The following is an 18,903-nucleotide window of genomic DNA, read 5'->3' as shown; positions in this document are numbered from 1 at the left end:
GGGATTGCAGCGGCCTCAGGGGCACGGGGAGCCCTTAATGAGCTGCTTAAAACAGAACATGAAAGGTGAATTTGGGTATTTTTAGTGCTGAAGGATGAATTTCTGTCCTTGGGAACAGAAAAGTGGCTCAGGGGCCGTTCTGGAGAGGAATTCTGAGCAGGTGTGGGGGGAAAAAAATGGAATTTTGGGGTTAAAAGCAGCAAATCTTGGGGTTTTTGTGCTCTAGGAGGAGATGGGGGTCCCTGCAGGAGGTTAAATTTCAGTGGTTTGCATTGAAACACCCCAATTTTTATAATTTAATACTAAAATAACACTAAATACTGTAACAATATCACACTGGGTTATCACACTGGATTATCTCACTCAGGATATCACACTGTCACACTTGTGTTATCACACTGGGTTATCACACCAGGGTTATCATCACTTGTGTTATCACACTGTGTTATCACACTGGGTTATCTCACTCAGGATATCGGATTTGGGTTATCACACTGGGTTATCAAACTGGGTTATCATCACTGGGTTATCATCACTTGTGTAATCACACTGGGTTATCTCACTCAGGATATCACACCTGTGTTATCACACCTTGGTTATCTCACTTAGGATGTCACACTTGGGTTATCACACCTGTGTTATTACACCAGGGTTATCTCACTCAGGATATCACATTTGGATTATCACACCCTGGTTATCACTCCTGTGTTATCACACTTGTGTTATCATACTGGGTTATCTCTCCTGTGTTATCACTCCTGTGTTATCACACCTGTGTTATCACACTGGGTTATCTCACTCGGGATATCACACTGTCACACTTGTGTTATCACACTGGGTTATCACAGCAGGGTTATCATTACTGGATTATCATACCTGGGTTATCTCACTCAGGATATCACATTTGGGTTATCACACCCGGGTTATCATCATTTGTGTTATCACACATTGGTTATCACACTGGGTTATCTCACTGGGTTATCATACCCTGGTTATCTCACTCAGGATATCACACTTGTGTTATCACACTGGGTTATCACAGCAGGGTTATCACACCCGGGTTATCATCACCTGTGTTGTCACTCCTGTGTTATCACACCTTGGTTATCACACTTGTGTTATCACACTGGGTTATCTCACTCAGGATATCACATTTGGGTTATCACACCCTGGTTATCAGTCTTGTGTTATCACACATTGGTTATCACTCCTGTGTTATCACACCCGTGTTATCAGCCCGGGTTATCACTCAGGTTATCACACCCGTGTTGGTGCTGCCAGGGTGGAATTGTGAATTCCAGACACGGGGGGTTTGGGGCACGGGGGGTTTGGGGCACGGGGAACCCCAAGGGCTCCGGGATTTCGCGGTGCGGACGCTCCCGGGGCTCAGAGCCGCTGTCCCGGCGGGCGGTGGCACCGAGGGAGGGCGGCCCCGAGCTCCTGTCCCGGCGGGCGGTGCTGCCGCCGCCGCCAATAAAGTCGGGAGGAGAAAAGCGGCCAAACGTGAGCGGGATGGGGCGGCGGGAGCGGGGAGGGACCGGGTAGGGGGCGGACAGGGAGCGGCGGGGACCGGGAGCGGGCAGGAGCGGCAGGACCAGGTAGGACCGAACGAGGAGCGGCAGGGAGCGGGCAGGAACCGGGTAAGGATCGGGCAGGGATCAGGTAAGGGCCGGGCAGGAGCGCACCGGGAGAGGGCAGCGAAGAGCCCGGGCCGGCCGGGCTCGGGGCAAGGCTCGGGGCGGGCGCAGGAGCGGCTCGGAGCGGCACCGGCTCCATCCCGCCGCTCCCCGCCGGGCTGGGACGGAGCGAGGGAACCGCGGAGAGCGCCGGGGCCGCGCCGGGGCCGCTCCCGGTACCGGAGCCGCCCCCGGGCTACTCCCGGTCCTGGAGCCTCGCCCTGAGCCACTCCCGGAGCCCCGCCCGGTGCCGCTGCCGCTGCCGGTGCCGATCCCGGAGCCTCTCCCGGTACCGATCCCGATCCCGGAGCCCCTCCCGGAGCCGCTCCCGGTGCCGGTACCGATCCCGATCCCGGAGCCCCTCCCGGTACCGATCCCGATCCCGGAGCCCCTCCCGGTGCCGCTCCCGGTGCCGCGGAGCAGCAGCAGCAGCTGCAGCAGCTGCAACGCTTCAAAGTGAAATTCCGGAGGAAATTTAAAGAGCATCCGGATCCGGAGAAAGACAGAAAGAAAGAGGAAGGGGAGAAGGAGGAGGAAGAGGAGGAGGAGGCGCGGGAGCGGCGCGGAGCCGGCGGGGATGGGGTGAGAGCCGCGGCCGCCGTCCCTGCCCCGCTTTTGTTCTTCCCTTTGTTATTTCGCTGCTCGGCGCTTCTGAGGCGGCAGCTCCAGGGTTAAATCGCTTTTTTTCCGCGCTCCAGCTGCAAAGTTTCGCCTCCCTTTTATTCCCGGGGCAGGGAGGCGGCCGAGGGCGAGTTGCTGCAAGTTCCTTAAATTCAATCCCGTGCGAAGGAAAGCGCCGGGATCGGCGGAACCGGGGCCGGGAGGGCTGGAGCGGGGCTGCGCCCGAAAACTTTCCCGGAGTTCAAATTTCGGGGTTTTTGTGGGGTTTGTGGCGGCTCTGGATGCAGGAAAATGGATCCCGGCTGTGCTTGGGGCTGGGAGCGGCTGGAAACTGCCCGGGGCTCGGTTCGAGCGAAATTCTGCAGCGGGGTTTGGGGCTTGGGCTGGAATTTGGGTTTGGGATTTGGGATTGGGATTTGTACTGGGATTTAGAGTCTGGGTTGGTATTCGGGATTTGGGGTTTGGGATTTTGGGGATTGGGGTTTTAGAGTTTGGGGTTTTGGTATTTGAATTTGGGGTTTGGGATTCTGGTGTTGGGGATTTTAGAGATTGGGGCTTTGGTGTTTGAATTTGGGGATTTGAGATTTTGGGGATTGGGATTTTGGTACTGGGATTTTAGAGTCTGGGGTTTGGTATTTCGGGATTTGGGGTTTGGGATTTTAGAGATTGGGGTTTTGGTGTTTGAATTTGGGGTTTGGGATTTTGGGGTTTAGTGTTTGGGATTTGGGGTTTGAGATCCTGCTGCGGGGATGTGGCGCTGTGTGGATTTTGTTGGATTTTGGTGGATTTTGGGTGGATTTTGGGGGATTTTGGTGGATTTGTGTGGATTTTGCTGGATTTTGGGTGGATTTTGTTGGATTTTTGGTGGATTTTGGCGCGGGACAGGAGCTCGGGCTGGGTTCGATTCCCGTCCCGGCTCAGCCTCAGCCGCTTTGCGGACCCGGCGTTGTTGGAGTTTCTCGTGCAGTCGAGTCTGGAGGAATCCTGGCAGATCATTCCCTCACATTCCTGGGGGCTCCTTTTCCTTTTTTAAAATTTACCATTCTCCTTTTTAAAAATTTTTCTGTTTTCCTTTTTTTTAAAAAAATTCCCTTTTCTATTTTCCTTTTTAAAAATTTTCCTCTTTCCTGTTTTTTTTCAAATTTCCATAACTCTGAAATTCCATCAGAGTTTCCATAACTCTGGCTACAAAGGAGATTTAAAAATCACCTTCAAGGAGCTGATTTTAGTTAAATTCTTTTTAAAGCAATATGTTAATATATTAAATCTCCATTCCTCTAATTCTCATTTTCCCGTTCCTCTAATTCTCATTTTCCCGTTTCTCTAATTCTCATTTTCTCATTGGTGGGTGTTTTTTTTTTTTTTTTTCTGGAATCGCTGAAGAATTCCTGAGCTGCAGCCTGGCTTTGATTTTTAAATTTTAATTGCTAAATTAAATTTTAAATTTTTAAAATTTTCATTCCGCGGTAGCAGCGTTTGTGTCCCAGAGCAGGAGGAGGAAGGGGACGCCCGGGAGGCTCCAGAATTCCAGAAAAATCCGTTTATTTGGGGTTTATTTGGGGTTTATTTGGGTGTGTGTGACCTTGCCGGGGCTGTGCCTGGTCCGGAGCAGCTGCCCAGGGATCTCCAGGGAATGGGGCAGAGCCGGATCCGGTTCCTGGAGCAGCCTGGGAACCCTCCTGGGGAGGGAAAACCCTGCTTTGGAACCCAAACTTTGTACCCAAAACCCCAAATCCTCCTTTGGAACCCAAACCCTGTACCCAGAGACCAAAATTCCTGATTTGGAACCCAAACTTTCTACCCAAAACCCCAAACCCTGCTTTGGAACCCAAACCCTGTACCCAAAACCCCAAATCCTGATTTGGAACCCAAACTTTGTACCCAAAACTCCAAATCCTGCTTTGGAACCCAAACTTTGTGCCCAAATCCCTAAATCCTGCTTTGGAACCCAAACTTTGTGCCCAAATCCCTAAACCCTGCTTTGGACCTAACTTTCTACCCAGAGCCCCAAATTCCTGCTTTGGAACCCAAACCCTGAACCGAAAACTCCAAACCTGATTTGGAACCCAAACTTTGTACCCAAAACCCCAAATCCTGCTTTGGAACCCAAACTTTGTTCCCAAAACCCCAAATCCTGCTTTGGAACCCAAACTTTGTACCCAAAACCCCAAATCCTGATTTGGAACCCAAACCTTGTACCCAAATCCTGATTTGGAACCCAAATCCTGTACCCAAAACCCCAAATTCTGCTTTGGAACCCAAACACTGTACCCAGAGCCCCAGATCCTGATTTGGAACCCAAACCCTGTACCCAAAACCCCCAAATCCATCTTCCCAAACTTTATTCCCAGAGCCCTAAATCCATTTTTGGAATCCAAACTTGGTCCCCAAAGCACTTCTGCAGTTCAGCGTCCAGGGGAGGAATTGTGGACTGTCCTGGGCTGTGGAATATCCTGGATTGTGGAAAATCCTGGATTGAAATGTGGGATATCCTGGGTTATGGAAAATCCTGGATTGAATTGTGGAATATTCTAAATTGAATTGTGGAGTATCCAGGATTGAAATGTGGGATATCCTGGGTTATGGAATATCCTGGGTTGAATTGTGGGATATCCTGAGATATGGGATATCCTGGATTGTGGAAAATCCTGAATTGAATTATGGAATATCCTGGATTGAAAAGTGGAACATCCTGGGATATGGAATATCCTGGGTGGATATTGTGGAATATCCTGAATTGTGGATATGGGCTATGGAATATCCTGGGTTATGGAATATCCTGAATTGAAATGTGGAATATCCGGGGTTGGATTGTGGAATATCCTGGGTTATTGAATATCCTGGGCTGTGGAATATCCTGGGTTGGATTGTGGAATATCCTGGGCTGTGGAATATCCTGGGTTGGATTGTGGAATATCCTGGGCTGTGGAATATCGGGGGTTATTGAATATCCTGGGCTGTGGAATATCCTGGGCTATGGAATATCCTGGGTTGGATTGTGGAATATCCTGGGCTGTGGAATATCGGGGGTTATTGAATATCCTGGGCTGTGGAATATCGGGGGTTATTGAATATCCTGGGCTGTGGAATATCCTGGGCTATGGAATATCCTGGGCTGTGGAATATCGGGGGTTATTGAATATCCTGGGCTGTGGAATATCCTGAATTGAAATGTGGAATATCCTGGGCTGTGGAATATCCTGGGCTGTGGAATATCGGGGGTTATTGAATATCCTGGGCTGTGGAATATCCTGGGTTGAATTGTGGAATATCCTGGGCTGTGGAATATCGGGGGTTATTGAATATCCTGGGCTGTGGAATATCGGGGGTTATTGAATATCCTGGGCTGTGGAATATCCTGGGCTGAATTATGGAATATCCTGGGCTGTGGAATATCGGGGGTTATTGAATATCCTGAATGGGGTCACCCAAGCCCAGCTCCAGGCCCAGGACAGGGATCGGGGTCGGGGATTCTCCTGCAGCCCCAGAGGCTCTGCAGGGGCTGGAATTTGGGGGGAAGGAGCTGGGGCTGAATTTATCAGCAGCGCTGACAGACAGACAGACAGACAGACAGGCAGCCAGCCAGCCGCTCCCGGGGCTGCCGAGGGAGATAAAAGGAGAGCGGGCAGACAGACAGACAGCCCTGCAGCAGGAGGAGGAGGAGGAGCAGGGCCGGGCTCCCAGCCCCGCTCCGTGCCCCAGTTCTGCCGTGGGGTGCTGGGCCCGGCCCGGCCTGGGCGTTCTGGGGGGATCTCCGTCCTCAGGGATTTTGGGGGATTCTCCCTCCTCTGGGATCGCTGGGGATTTTCCTCCTGGGATTTCTGGGGGCTCTCCCTCGGGCAGGGCAGGCAGAGCCTGGCTCAGCCCCAGGCTGGGCCCTCAGCTGGCTCAGCACGGCCAGGGCTGGGCTCGTCCTGTCCTGCTCACTCTCATTTATTCCTGTTCTGCTCACACTCATCCCTGTTCTGCTCACACTCATTCCTGCCCTGCTCACTCTCATTTATCCCTGTCCTACTCACACTCATCCCTGTCCTGCTCACTCTCATCCCTGTCCTGCTCACTCTCATTCCTGCCCTGCTCACACTCATTTATTCCTGTCCTGCTCACTCTCATTTATTCCTGTCCTGCTCACACTCATTTATTCCTGTCCTGCTCACTCTCATTTATTCCTGTCCTGCTCACTCTCATTTATTCCTGCCCTGCTCACTCTCATTTCTCCCCTGTTCTCACTCATTTCTGTCCCCCTCAGCCATCCCTGTCCTGCAGACCCCGCTCAGGGAGAGGCCCCTGAGGGTGGGAGGGCAGAGCCCGGGCCGGGACCCTCGGGGACAGCGAGGACAGCAAGGACAGCCCGTGTGACACCCATGGCAGGACAGCCCGTGTGACACTGTGGCAGGGCTGGCTGTGTGACACTGTGGCAGGACAGGACAGCCCGTGTGACACTGTGGCAGGACAGGACAGCCCGTGTGACACCCATGGCAGGACAGCCCAGCCCGTGTGACACTGTGGCAGGACAGGACAGCCCGTGTGACACTGTGGCAGGGCTGGCTGTGTGACACTGTGGCAGGGCTGGCTGTGTGACACTGTGGCAGGACAGGACAGCCTGTGTGACATCCATGGCAGCCCACCCCGTGTGACACTGTGGCAGGACAGCCCGTGTGACACTGTGGCAGGGCTGGCTGTGTGACACTGTGGCAGGACAGGACAGCCTGTGTGACATCCATGGCAGCCCACTCCGTGTGACATTGTGGCAGGACAGGACAGCCCGTGGGACACTGTGGCAGGGCTGGCTGTGTGACACTGTGGCAGGGCAGGACAGCCCGTGTGACACTGTGGCAGGGCTGGCTCCTGTCCCTGCCAGCCCCTGGCACCTCCCGCGGTGCCAGTGCTGGCCCTGCTCGGTGCCATCGGTGCCATCTGTCCCTCCTGGCCCTGTGTCACCGTGTCCCCAGCTCTCCTCACCCTGCCCTGCTGGGGCCCTGCTGCTCTGCCCAGACCCACAGCTGAGGGCACAGATACAGATAATAAATCACAGATAACAAATCAGAAATCACAGATAAATGAGAAATCACAGATAACAGATCACAGATGACAGATAAAAAATCACAGATCACAAATAAGAAATGACAGATAACAAACATTCCTTGGGACCTTCCCTGGATCCTCCCCAGACATCTGCTAAAAGAAGGGATGCTTTTAAATGATAATCACTAAATTAAGGGGTTCTTTTAAAGGATATTCACTAAATTAAGGGGTTCTTTTAAAGGATATTCACTAAATTCAGGGGTGCTTTTAATGGATATTCACTAAAAGAAGGCATTCTTCCAGTGGATATCCGCTAAAAGAAGTTGCAGCAATTCACAACTCCCCACTTCTTTACCCTTAAAATAAAATGCAAGGCTAAACATTCCAGCTCAGAACGTGTTAAAAACGCAGCATTTAACCCCTTCCTGCCGTGGCTATCCCCTCATTCAGTGGATATTCACTGGTCACTTTTAATCTCCAGGGCTGTTGGGTTGTGCCCTTCCCCCTGAGCAGGGGAGGGCCCTGGATCCCCTCCAGTGCCACCGGATCTGTGTCCTCCCAGCCTTTGCTCTGCTCCTCCTCCCTTATCTGCCAAGGCCAGCCCCAGTGCCAGGGTTTTATTTACACCGTTATTTATCCCTTTATTTACACCGTTATTTATCCACCCTTCACTGTGGCCCTGAGCAGGAAAGGGGAGTCAGCATTTCAGGGAGGGGAACAGAGTGGGGACCCCAGAGCTGCTTTGGAAAGCTTGCTGGTGTTTGGGGACAGCTCAGCTCTGGCTGTCACCCCCTGGGTGTCCCTCTGTCCCGTCCCTCTGTCCCGTCCCTCCGTCCTCACCTGCCCCTTCTGCTGTTTCAGGCTGGAGATGGTGGGAAGGGGCTGGCATGGGATTCCCAGAGCAGCTGGGGCTGCCCCTGGAGCCTGCAGGTGCCCAAGGCTGGGCAAGGGAAGGTCCAGAGGAACCTTGGAGCTGATCCCAGAGCCTGGAAGGGCTCCAGGAGAGCTGGAGGGGACATGGAGGGACAGGGACACGGGGATGGGGACAAGATGGACAGGGACAGGATGGCCAGGGGCACAGGGATGGGATCTGGATGGACAGGGACACAGGGACAGGATCTGGATACAGCCCCATGGAGGGACAGGGACACAGGGACAGGATCCTGCATGGACAGGGACACAGGGACAGGATGGACAGGGACACAGGGACAGGATTCTGGATGGACAGGGACACAGGGACAGCATGGACAGGGACACAGGGACAGGGCTCCAGCATGGACAGGGACACAGGGACAGGATTCTGGATGGACAGGGACAGGATTCTGGATGGACAGGGACACAGGGACAGGATGGACAGGGACACAGGGACAGGATGGACAGGGACACAGGGACAGGCTCCAGGCCGGACAGGGGCCCAGGAACAGCTGCTGTGCCCGAGCAGTGACTCCCAGGAGGGATTTCCATCAGCAGCAGCAGCAGCACGTGGGCTTGGCCGGGAGCCCCGGAGGCTCCTGTGGCCCCTTCCCCGCTGCCAGGGGGGTTTGCTCCGGGCTCAGCTCACCCAAATGTCCCCCACAACAGGGGATGAACCTTGTTCAGTGCTGAGGAACCACTGCAGACGAGCAGCTCTGTGAACCTGGGGGCTCCCTGCGGGTGCCTGGCCGTGTGGGCAATAACAAACCACAAATAACTTTGGGTTTTTCCCTTGCCAGGGAATGAATCCCTGTGGAGGCCGCGCTGGGAAGGAGCCCCAGAGCAGCTGAGAGAGCCCCGAGGAGCAGCTGCCGGAGGAGGGGACGCCCCACTAACTGCACCGGCCTCCCGCCCCTACTAACCAATGTCAGCAACCCGGTAAATCCTGCCTGGGCCCTGCCCAAAACCAGCCCGGCATTCGGGGCTTTGGGGGCAGAAATACCCATTTTTCTGTGTGCCAAAGATAGGTCGCGATCCACGTGGAAACAGAGCCTGGGAAATTGGAATCTCACTCCAGAAATGCAGGCAGAGAGGGAGGGGAGGGGGAGAAACCTGAGCCAGGGCTGGGAGGAAATCAAATATTCCCTGCTGAGCTCGGGGAGGCCCCGGGGGTGTTGGGATTGATGGGACAGGCTGCTGGGAGCCCCTGGGTGGGCAGGGAGCAGCGGCATTTGCTGTGCCTGTGTTTGTGCCACAGCAGAATGCAGTGTGGGGATTGCTCACCCACAGTGAGGGTGTTTGGCTCCTTGGCCTGTCAGGAAATAGCCCCACATTGCTCTGCACAGAGAGGAGCAAGGCACAGCTCTTCCCAAGAATCACATTCTCTGAACCTCAGAGAAAGGAAAAACACAATTCTTACCATTTTCTGTGCCTGTGGTTGTGCCACAGCAGAATGCAGTGTGGGGATTGTTCACCCACAGTGATGGTGTTTGGTTCCTTGGCCTGTCAGGGCCAAGTGTGTAACCCCACATTGCTCTGCACAGAGAAAAGCAAGGCACAATTCTGCCCAAGAATCACATTCTCTGAACCTCAGAGAAAGGAAAAACACAATTCTCATCATTCTCTGTGCCTGTGGTTGTGCCACAGCAGAATGCAGTGTGGGGATTGCTCACCCACAGTGAGGGTGTTTGGTTCCTCGGCCTGTCAGGCCCAGGTGTGCAGCCCCACGTTTCTGTTCACACAGAAAAGCAAGGCACAGCTCTTCCCAAGAATATTTCTGGGTTTCAGGTTCTCTGAACCTCAGAGAAAGGAAAAACACAATTCTTATCATTCTCTGTGCCTGTGTTTGTGCCACAGCAGAATGCAATGTGGGGATTGTCACCCACAATGATGGTGTTTGGCTCCTTGGCCTGTCAGGAAATAGCCCCACATTGCTCTGCACAGAGAGGAGCAAGGCACAGCTCTTCCCAAGAATATTTCTGGGTTTCAGGTTCTCTGAACCTCAGAGAAAGGAAAAACACAATTCTTATCATTCTCTGTGCCTGTGTTTGTGCCACAGCAGAATGCAGTGTGGGGATTGTTCACCCACAGTGAGGGTGGTTTGAGTGCTTGGCAGATTCAGTTTAGATGCAATGTAATATAGTGTAATATAGTATAAAATAATATAGGATCATAAATAATTAATTAACCCTCTGATAAGATGGAATCTCCTCATTCCTCCCTGCCACAGGGATTGTCCTGTTTCGATAAATGGCTACAGAAAGAGAGGCAATAATTGTAGGAATTCTTCCCTCTGAGTTTCCCTCAGCTGCCCAGGGTTTCCCTGGGAGAGCCGTGGCTCAGCGGATCTGTGATTATTGCATAATGATAATTATTACATAACGATCTCTGTTCCTGGCAGAGCCCCTGCAGGGCTGGCTGGCACCTGACAGGACAGAGGGAAGGGAGCAAGGCAGGAAATTGCTGCACTTCCCCTTCCCTCAGCTGCCCTCACACCGAATCACTGAGACCAGAATCACACCCGGCTCTGAAACGTGTGACTGCGCTGCACCAGGCTCTCGCCTCCTGTTTATTTCCCAAAATAATCCATTTGCATCAGCCCAGCCCCTCCCATCCCCGCTCTGTGTAGAATGAGGTTATTAGTCCCTCACACGTGTGCGGTTCTTCTCTCTAATTGGGTCAGTGGGCTCAAACTGGGTCGGGGATGAAGTCAGGAATGTCTTCCTCAGGTCTCTGTGACCCTCTGTTCCCTGCTTTGTGATGGATTAACAGAGTCCAGTGCTGGGCACTGCTCTGCTGCTCCCAGTAATTCCTGTAATGCTTCCCTTGCTCCACTTCCTTCTACAGATGAGCTCATAATAGAGCAATTAGCTCAAATTGTTATTTCTACAGCAGATTTAAGCATCTAATAATCACCAACCTATCACTGGTGTATCTAACTTCAGTTTGAATTGGTTCTGACCTGAAATCCTAGCCCTATAAAATCAGGATTCCAATATGAATTGGTTCTGACCCTCAGCTGAAATCCTGATGCTATAAAATCATGATTGAAAGCATTGTTCTCCTGCTGGTGTATCTAACTTCAATATGAATTGGTTCTGACCCTCAGCTGAAATTTTAGCCCTATCAAGTCAGAATTCACAGCCCTGTTGGTGTATCTAACTTCAATATGAATTGGTTCTGACTCTCAGCTGAAATTTTAGCCCTATAAAATCATTATTCAAAGCCCTGTTCTCCTGTTGGTGTATTTAACTTCAATATGAATTGGTTCTGACCTGAAATCCTGACCCTATAAAATCATTATTCCAATATGAATTGGTTCTGACCCTCAGCTGAAATTTTAACCCTATAAAGTCAGGATTCACAGCCCTGTTGGTGTACCTAACTTCAATATGAATTCTGACCCTCAGCTGAAATTTTAACCCTATCAAGTCAGGATTCACAGCCCTGTTGGTGTACCTAACCTTCAGTATAAAGTTCAGCTGCAATCCTGCCCCTGTGAGCCCACGGTCACCAGCCCCATTCCCCATCCCACAGGGAGCAGCCCATCTTCAGCACCAGGGCCCACGTGTTCCAGATCGACCCAGCCACCAAGAGGAACTGGATCCCGGCCAGCAAACACGCCCTGACCGTCTCCTACTTCTACGATGCCACCCGCAGCGTCTACAGGATCATCAGCGTGGGGGGCACCAAGGTGGGCACTGCCCCGGGCACTGCTTGGCAGCTGTGTCCCTAAAATAACGGCTGTGTCCCCTAAAATGACGGCTGTGTCCCTAAAATAACAGTTGTCCCCCTGAAAAACGGCTGTGTCCCTAAAGAGCAGCTGTGCCCTAAAAAGCAGCTGTGTCCTTAAAAAACAGCTGTGGCCCTAGAAAAGCAGTTTCCCCCCCACAAAAAGCAGCTTTTCCCCAAAAATCCCAGCTGTTCCCCTCACAAAAGCAGCTGGTTCTCTGATTGGTTCCCTGATTCCCTGTTTGATTCCCTGACTCCCGTATCAATTCCCTGATTGATCTCCTGACTCCTTGATGGATTCCCTGATCAATTCCCTGGCTGATCCCCTGACTCCCTGATCAATGATTCCCTGACCAATCCCCTGATCAATGATTCCCTGACGGATTCCCTGATCAATCCCCTGATCAATGATTCCCTGATGGATTCCCTGATCAATGATTCCCTGATCAATGATTCCCTGATGGATTCCCTGATCAATCCCCTGATCAATGATTCCCTGATGGATTCCCTGATCAGTGATTCCCTGACCAATCCCCTGATCAATGATTCCCCGATGGATCCCCTGATCGATGCCCCGCTGTCCCCTGCCCAGGCCATCATCAACAGCACCATCACCCCCAACATGACGTTCACCAAGACCTCGCAGAAGTTCGGGCAGTGGGCTGACAGCAGGGCCAACACGGTGTACGGGCTGGGCTTCGCCTCCGAGCAGCACCTGAGCCAGGTGAGAGCTGGGAAACCTGGGATCCTGAGCCAGGTGAGAGCTGGGAACCCTTCCCAGGTGAGCCAGGAACCTGGGAAACCTGTGGGAACCCTTCCCCTGGAGAAACCCCTCCAGAAGATCCTCAGGCACCTGCTGAGTGCTGTTCTCACCAGGCTGGGATGGAATTCAGGGTGCAAAAGTTCCAAAAACAGCTTAAAGTTGTGTTTGCAGAGGGGTTTGGGCGCCACAAATGGAGCTGGGGCTGCTTCTGTGCTGAGCCCACGGCCCCGAGTGCCAAACTGAATTAAATCACTGGATTTTGGTGTTGGAGAGAAATTCAGAAGTGTTTTAAACGAGGCTGCAGGCAGAGCATCACTATATATTTATATAATATATAATATATAATATGTAATATATAATGTATAATGTATTGTATATTTATATAATATTTCTATGATATAAATATAGTTTGTATTATATTACTGCACTGGTCCCCAGCCCCAGGGTGACTCTCCCTTTCCCCTGCAGTTTGCAGAGAAGTTCCAGGAGGTGAAGGAGGCAGCTCGTGTGGCCAGGGAGAAATGCCAGGACAAAACTGAGCTCACCAACCCTGCCCTGAGCCTCCCTTCCCACCAGGTGAGGCTGGGGAATGGGGAGAAAAGGGGAGGAAAAGGGAGGTGACCCTGCTGGAGGTGCCCACCTGTCCCTGTCCTTGCCCCCAGGTGCTGCCCAGCCCCATCCTCATCACCTGTCCTTCCTCCCAGCCCCATCCTCATCACCTGTCCTTCCTCCCAGCCCCATCCTCATCACCTGTCCCTGTTTTCCCCCCAGGTGCTGCCCAGCCCCATCATCAGCTCCAACGGGCCCGGGGAGGACAAGCTGTTCCGCAGCCAGAGCGCGGATGTGGAGATCAGCACCGAGAAGGAGAGGCTGAAGAAGATGCTCTCCGAGGGGTGAGGCTGCTCTGAGCCCCAAACTCTCCCCTCTGGCATGGCTGGGTGCTCGGTTTTGTCATCCCAAATTATTCTGATCCGTTCTGCACTTTTCATTCTCTCTGTCTGCTGCTCAAAGCCTTGGCTGGATTCACAGAATCACAGATTTGTAGAATCCCAGAATCTCAGAATCCCAGATTCACAGAATCAATCACAGATTCTCAGAATCACAGAATCATTCACAGAATCACAAAATCCATCACAGAATCAATCACAGAATCCCAGAATCAATGACAGAATCACAGAATCAATCCCAGAATCCCAGAATCAATGACAGAATCACAGATTCACAGAATCATTCACAGAATCCCAGAATCAATGCCAGAATCAATTCCAGAATCCCAGAATCAATCACAGAATCACAGAATCACAGAATCATTCACAGAATCCCAGAACCAATCCCAGAATTGATCCCAGAACCGATCCCAGAACCAATCCCAGAATCGATCCCATAACCAATCCCAGAATCAATGCCAGTATCAATCCCAGAACCAACCCCAGAATGTTTTCCCCTCCGTCCCCAGCTCGGTGAGCGAGGTGCAGTGGGAGGCCGAGTTCTTCAGCCTGCAGGACAACAACTCCAAGCTGGTGGCGGCGCTGCACGAGGCCAACGCCAGCGTGGAGCAGTGGAAGAAGGAGCTGGCGGCCTACCAGGAGGAGACAGAGGCGCTGCGCCAGCGGGTGAGCCGGGGGGACGGGGACACGGGGCCTGGGCTGGCACGGCTGAGGGACAACACCCGCCATCCCTGCCTCGGGACTGACAACGTCCATCCCGCAGGGTTCCCTCAGGATTCCCAACATCCCTCCCTCAGGATTCTCTCAGGGTTCCCTCAGGGTTCCCTCAGGATTCCCAACATCCCTCCCTCAGGATTCTCTCAGGGTTCCCTCAGGATCCCCAACATCCCTCCCTCAGAATTACCTCAGGATTCCCCAGTGTTATTCCCAATATCCCTCCCTCAGGATTCCCTCAGGGTTCTCTCAGGATTTCCTGAGGATCCCCAACATCCATCCCTCAGGATTCCCTCAGGATTCCCTCAGGATCCCCAACATCCCTCCCTCAGGATTGCCTCAGGATTCTCTCAGGGTTCCCTCAGGATTCCCAACATCCCTCCCTCAGGATTGCCTCAGGATTCCCTCAGGATTTCCTCAGGATCCCCAACATCCCTCCCTCAGGATTCCCTCAGGATCCCCAACATCCCTCCCTCAGAATTACCTCAGGATTCCCCGGTGTTATTCCCAACATCCATCCCTCAGGATTCCCTCAGGATTTCACGAGGATTCCCAACATTCCTCCCTCAGGGTTCCCTCAGGATTCCCAACGTCTGTCTCTCAGGATTCCCTCAGGATTCTCTCAGGATTCCCTGTTGTTATTCCCAATATCCCTCCCTCAGGATTCCCTCAGGATCCCCAACATCCCTCCCTCAGGATTTCCTCAGGATTCTCTCATGGTTCCCTCAGGATTCCCTCAGAATTTCCAGCATTCCTCCCTCAGGATTCCCTGGTGTTGTTCCCAACATTCCTCCCTCAGGGTTCCCTCAGGATTCCCTGGGCCTTGGCAGGATCACAGAAGGAGCCATAACTCAGTGAACAACCTCCATCATTGTCCCTAAATCAGGACATTTTGGTGTTCAAAATCAGGACATTTTGGTTTGGTTCTGGCCACCCTGACACTCCGGGAATTGCAGGATCTGCTCCCGGTCTGGGTGAGCTCCTTGGAGCTGCCTGCAGAGCTCAGAGCAGCCCCAGCAGGAACAGAACCATTTTAAAAATGAATCCTGCTCATGAATAATCCAGGGCACCGAGCTGCATTTTCCAGGGGAGCTCTCCTGGGCAAACCCTTCAGCCCAGCTCTGCAGCAGCTCCAGAGCTTTTGGAGATCTCCAAATGGAGCTGGAGGGGCTCAGGGCTGGGTGTGAGCCAGCCCAGCTGTGCTGGAGTGCACAATTCCTGCAGAAAGCACAGAAACCCATCCAAAGTGGGTTTTTTTGAGCACAAAATGGTTTTTTGAGCCACAAAATGGGCGTGATCCCATTTTGGAATTGTTTTCCTCCCAGCCCCAAGCAGGAGCTGCCAGGTGGGTTTGCAGGGAGGGCAGAACATGGCAGTGGTGCTGAGGGTGAGCAAATTCCTGAGGGAATGATTCAGGGAATTCCTGAGGGAATGATTTCCCCTTGCAGTGAATTATTGAGGGGTCAGGAATGATTTCACCCTGCAGTGAATTATTGAGGGGTCAGGAATGATTTCACCTTGCAGTGAATTACTGAGGGGTCAGGAATGATTTCACCCTGCAGTGAATTATTGAGGGGTCAGGAGGTTCCTGAGGGAATGATTTCACCCTGCAGTGAGTTATTGAGGGGTCAGGAATGATTTCACCCTGCAGTGAATTATTGAGGGGTCAGGAATGATTTCCCCTTGCAGTGAATTACTGAGGGGTCAGGGATGATTTCACCCTGCAGTGAATTATTGAGGGGTCAGGAATGATTTCACCCTGCAGTGAATTATTGAGGGGTCAGGAATGATTTCACCTTGCAGTGAATTATTGAGGGTCAGGGATGATTTCCCCTTGCAGTGAATTATTGAGGGGTCAGGAATGATTTCACCCTGCAGTGAATTATTGAGGGGTCAGGAATGATTTCACCCTGCAGGTGGCAGAGCTGGAGGCTCAGGGCACCCCCGACTCCTCCAGTGACAACAACAAGGAGGAGCTGAGCCAGAGCCTGGAGGAGCTGGAGCTGCTGCTCAAGGCCAAGGATGAGGTGAGAACCCCAAAACACCTGCCAGAGCCCCCAAAACCTGCCAGATCCCCCAAAACCTGCCAGATCCCCTGGCTATCAGAGCTCTGAGGGACAGGGATGTGCTGGGCTGGAGAGGCTCAGGATCTTGGCAGCTCAGAATTCCCTCAGTCACAGAACTCACAGAATCACCAGGCTGGAAGAGACCTCCAGTCATAAACCCACGTTTTTCACATTACCACATGCAATATTCACTCCAATATTTGCAAGAAGCCAATCCCCAATCCCCCATTTCCCCCAGGAGATCCAGCTGCTGAAGAGCCAGAGGTGCGGCCGCTGGGAGGCCGAGGGCGAGCGCGAGGAGACGCTGCAGAAGCTGCAGGTAAAGGGCGAGGTGGCACCTGGGCTGTGGGTAAAGGGGGAGGTGGCACCTTGGGGACATCCCTGCTTTGCCCAGGCTGTGATGGAGCCAATCCCAGCAGGTGGAGAAGATCCAGAGCAGCTCCAGTGCCAATCCCAGCAGGCTGGAAGGATCCAGGGCCAATCCCAGCAGGCTGGGGAGGATCCAGGGTGGGATCCTGGGTGGGATCCCCATCTAGGGAGGCACCAGGGCCAACCCCACCAGCCTGGAGAGGATCCAGTGCCAGCCCCACCGGGCTGGGGGATCCCTGTGGGCACAGCTGCCCTCCCACCCCGCGGGCAGGGCAGGGCACAGAGCTCACCCCGAGTGACCCGGGGCAGGGACCCGGCTCAGGAAGGGCCCTGGGGTGGCACTCAGGCTGTGAGCAGTCAGTCTGTCCACCAGTCTGTCCGTCAGTCTGTCCGTCTGTCCCCGCAGGAGCTGGAGGCCCGCAACGCGGAGCTGGAGCAGCGGCTGCAGCTGGCAGAGCAGAGCCTGGCAGAGAGCCTGGCACACAGGGACAGGGTGCACCACGAGGTCACCAAGGTGGCCGAGATCATGGATGTGAAGATCTTCGAGCTCAGCGAGCTCAGGCAGGGCCTGGCCAAGCTGGTGGAGAGCAACTGAGCAGGGCAGAGAGCCCTGGAGAGGGGCAGCTCAGCTGGGGCTGGGCACCACCCACAGATCCTGGGGGAAACACCGAGAGAGCCTTTGGGTGCCAAGAGATCCTTTGGGCACCTCAGCTGGGGCTGGGCACCACCCACAGATCCTGAGGGAAACACCGAGAGAGCCTTTGGGCGCCAGAGATCCTCTGGGCACCACCGAGAGATCCTGCAGACACCAAGGAAGATCCTTTGGACACTGAGAGCTCCTGTGGGCACCACTCAGAGATCCTGTGGGCACCACCAAGAGATCCTTGGGCACCCAGAGTTCCTGTGGGCACCCAGAGATCCTGTGGGCACCACTGAGAGTTCCTGTGGGCACCACCCAGAGTTCCTGTGGGCACCACCCAGAGCTCCCATGGGCACCCAGCAGCCTCGGCCCTGTCCGGGCAGGATTTGCCACCCACCAGCAGCTGCCCGGCCAGAGCGGGCACCAGGCTGGGCACTCACTGCCCAGGGAGCCCCTGAACCTCTCCAGGGACAACCTGAACCCCCAAATCCTCTCCAAGGAGAACCCAAAGTTCTCAAATCCTCTCCAGGGAGAACCTGAGCTCCCAGTTCTTCTCCAGGGAGTACAGGAACTCCCAAACTTTCTCCAGGGAGCACCTGAACCCTCAAATCTTCTCCAGGGGGAACCTGAGCCCCTGAACCTTTTTCAGGGAGCACCTGAACCCTCAAATCCTCTCCAGGGAGCACCTGAATGCCCAAACCTTCTCCAGGGGGAACCTGAGCCCCCAAATGTTCTCCAGGGAGCTCCTGAACCTCTCCAGGGAGCAGCTGGACCCCCAAATCCTCTCCAGGGAGCACCTGAACACCTGAGTCTTCTCCAGGAGCACCTGAACCCCCAAATCCTCTCCAAGAGGCACCTGAAGTTCTCAAATCCTCTCCAGGGAGCACCTGAGCCCAGCCCAGGGGTGCCAGCTGTGCCCAGGGGTGCCAGCTGTGCCCAGGGGTGCCACCCCCCTGCCACACCCCACAGCTGCCCCCAGGTTTTTACATTTTCTAAGGGCCGGGGCCGAGCCCTTTGGGGCTGATTTTTCTGTCGTTTTTTAGGAACTGTTTGCCTTGGGCAGGTCCTGCCTGCTCCCCTGGCTGGGCACAGCCAGCACTGAGCCTCCTCCTCCTCCTCTTCCTCCATCCCCAGCCCCTGCACAGCCCAGGGCAGCAGAGATGGAGGAAAACTCTGGAAAATTCTGGATTCCCCCAGAGGAAATGCTGCAGTTTCACAGCCTGGATGAGCTGAGCACAGAGGATTTGAGGATTTGGGGCCGAACACGGGGAATCTGGGCCAAGGAACATCCCTGAGGGCACCAAGGCTGCTGGGTTGGCACCTGTGAGGGTAATTGAAATTAAATGGAGCAAATCTCAGCTGCTCTTGGGGTTTTGTTTCTGATTTTGGTCCTTTTTCTATTGGAAGAAGCCCCGAGGGATGTCCTGATGTGTGGGAC

At 53.5% G+C, this 18,903-nt stretch overlaps 1 protein-coding gene across 8 annotated transcripts; it reads left to right on the top strand.

Moving 5' to 3' along the window:
- Positions 1–1,393: 1,393 nt before the first annotated feature.
- On the top strand, positions 1,394–18,823 carry HOMER3 (homer scaffold protein 3). 8 transcript variants are annotated; one of them, XR_010442954.1, is made up of 11 exons: positions 2,011–2,258; positions 9,035–9,173; positions 11,772–11,928; positions 12,559–12,690; positions 13,198–13,305; positions 13,501–13,622; positions 14,186–14,342; positions 16,307–16,417; positions 16,695–16,775; positions 17,232–17,531; positions 17,613–18,823. XR_010442954.1 is itself a non-coding variant. In XM_064734564.1 (10 exons), coding segments are annotated over exons 2-10 (1,059 nt in total). In that variant the 5' UTR covers positions 1,394–1,503; positions 9,035–9,159; the 3' UTR covers positions 17,421–18,823. The 8 variants fall into 8 exon arrangements, 7 of the variants coding, with proteins under 7 accessions (XP_064590634.1, XP_064590628.1, XP_064590630.1 ...); XM_064734564.1 differs by lacking the exon at positions 2,011–2,258 and adding an exon at positions 1,394–1,503 and having other exon boundaries at positions 9,035–9,161; positions 17,232–18,823; XM_064734558.1 differs by lacking the exon at positions 2,011–2,258 and adding an exon at positions 1,397–1,503 and having other exon boundaries at positions 17,232–18,823.
- The last annotated feature ends 80 nt before the right edge of the window (positions 18,824–18,903 follow it).

The sequence above is a fragment of the Zonotrichia leucophrys genome, chromosome 28, assembly GCF_028769735.1.
Source record: "Zonotrichia leucophrys gambelii isolate GWCS_2022_RI chromosome 28, RI_Zleu_2.0, whole genome shotgun sequence".
NCBI classification, from domain to species: domain Eukaryota; kingdom Metazoa; phylum Chordata; class Aves; order Passeriformes; family Passerellidae; genus Zonotrichia; species Zonotrichia leucophrys.
Note: the sequence above shows the minus strand (reverse complement) of the source record. Positions and strands in the feature narration are given on the sequence as shown.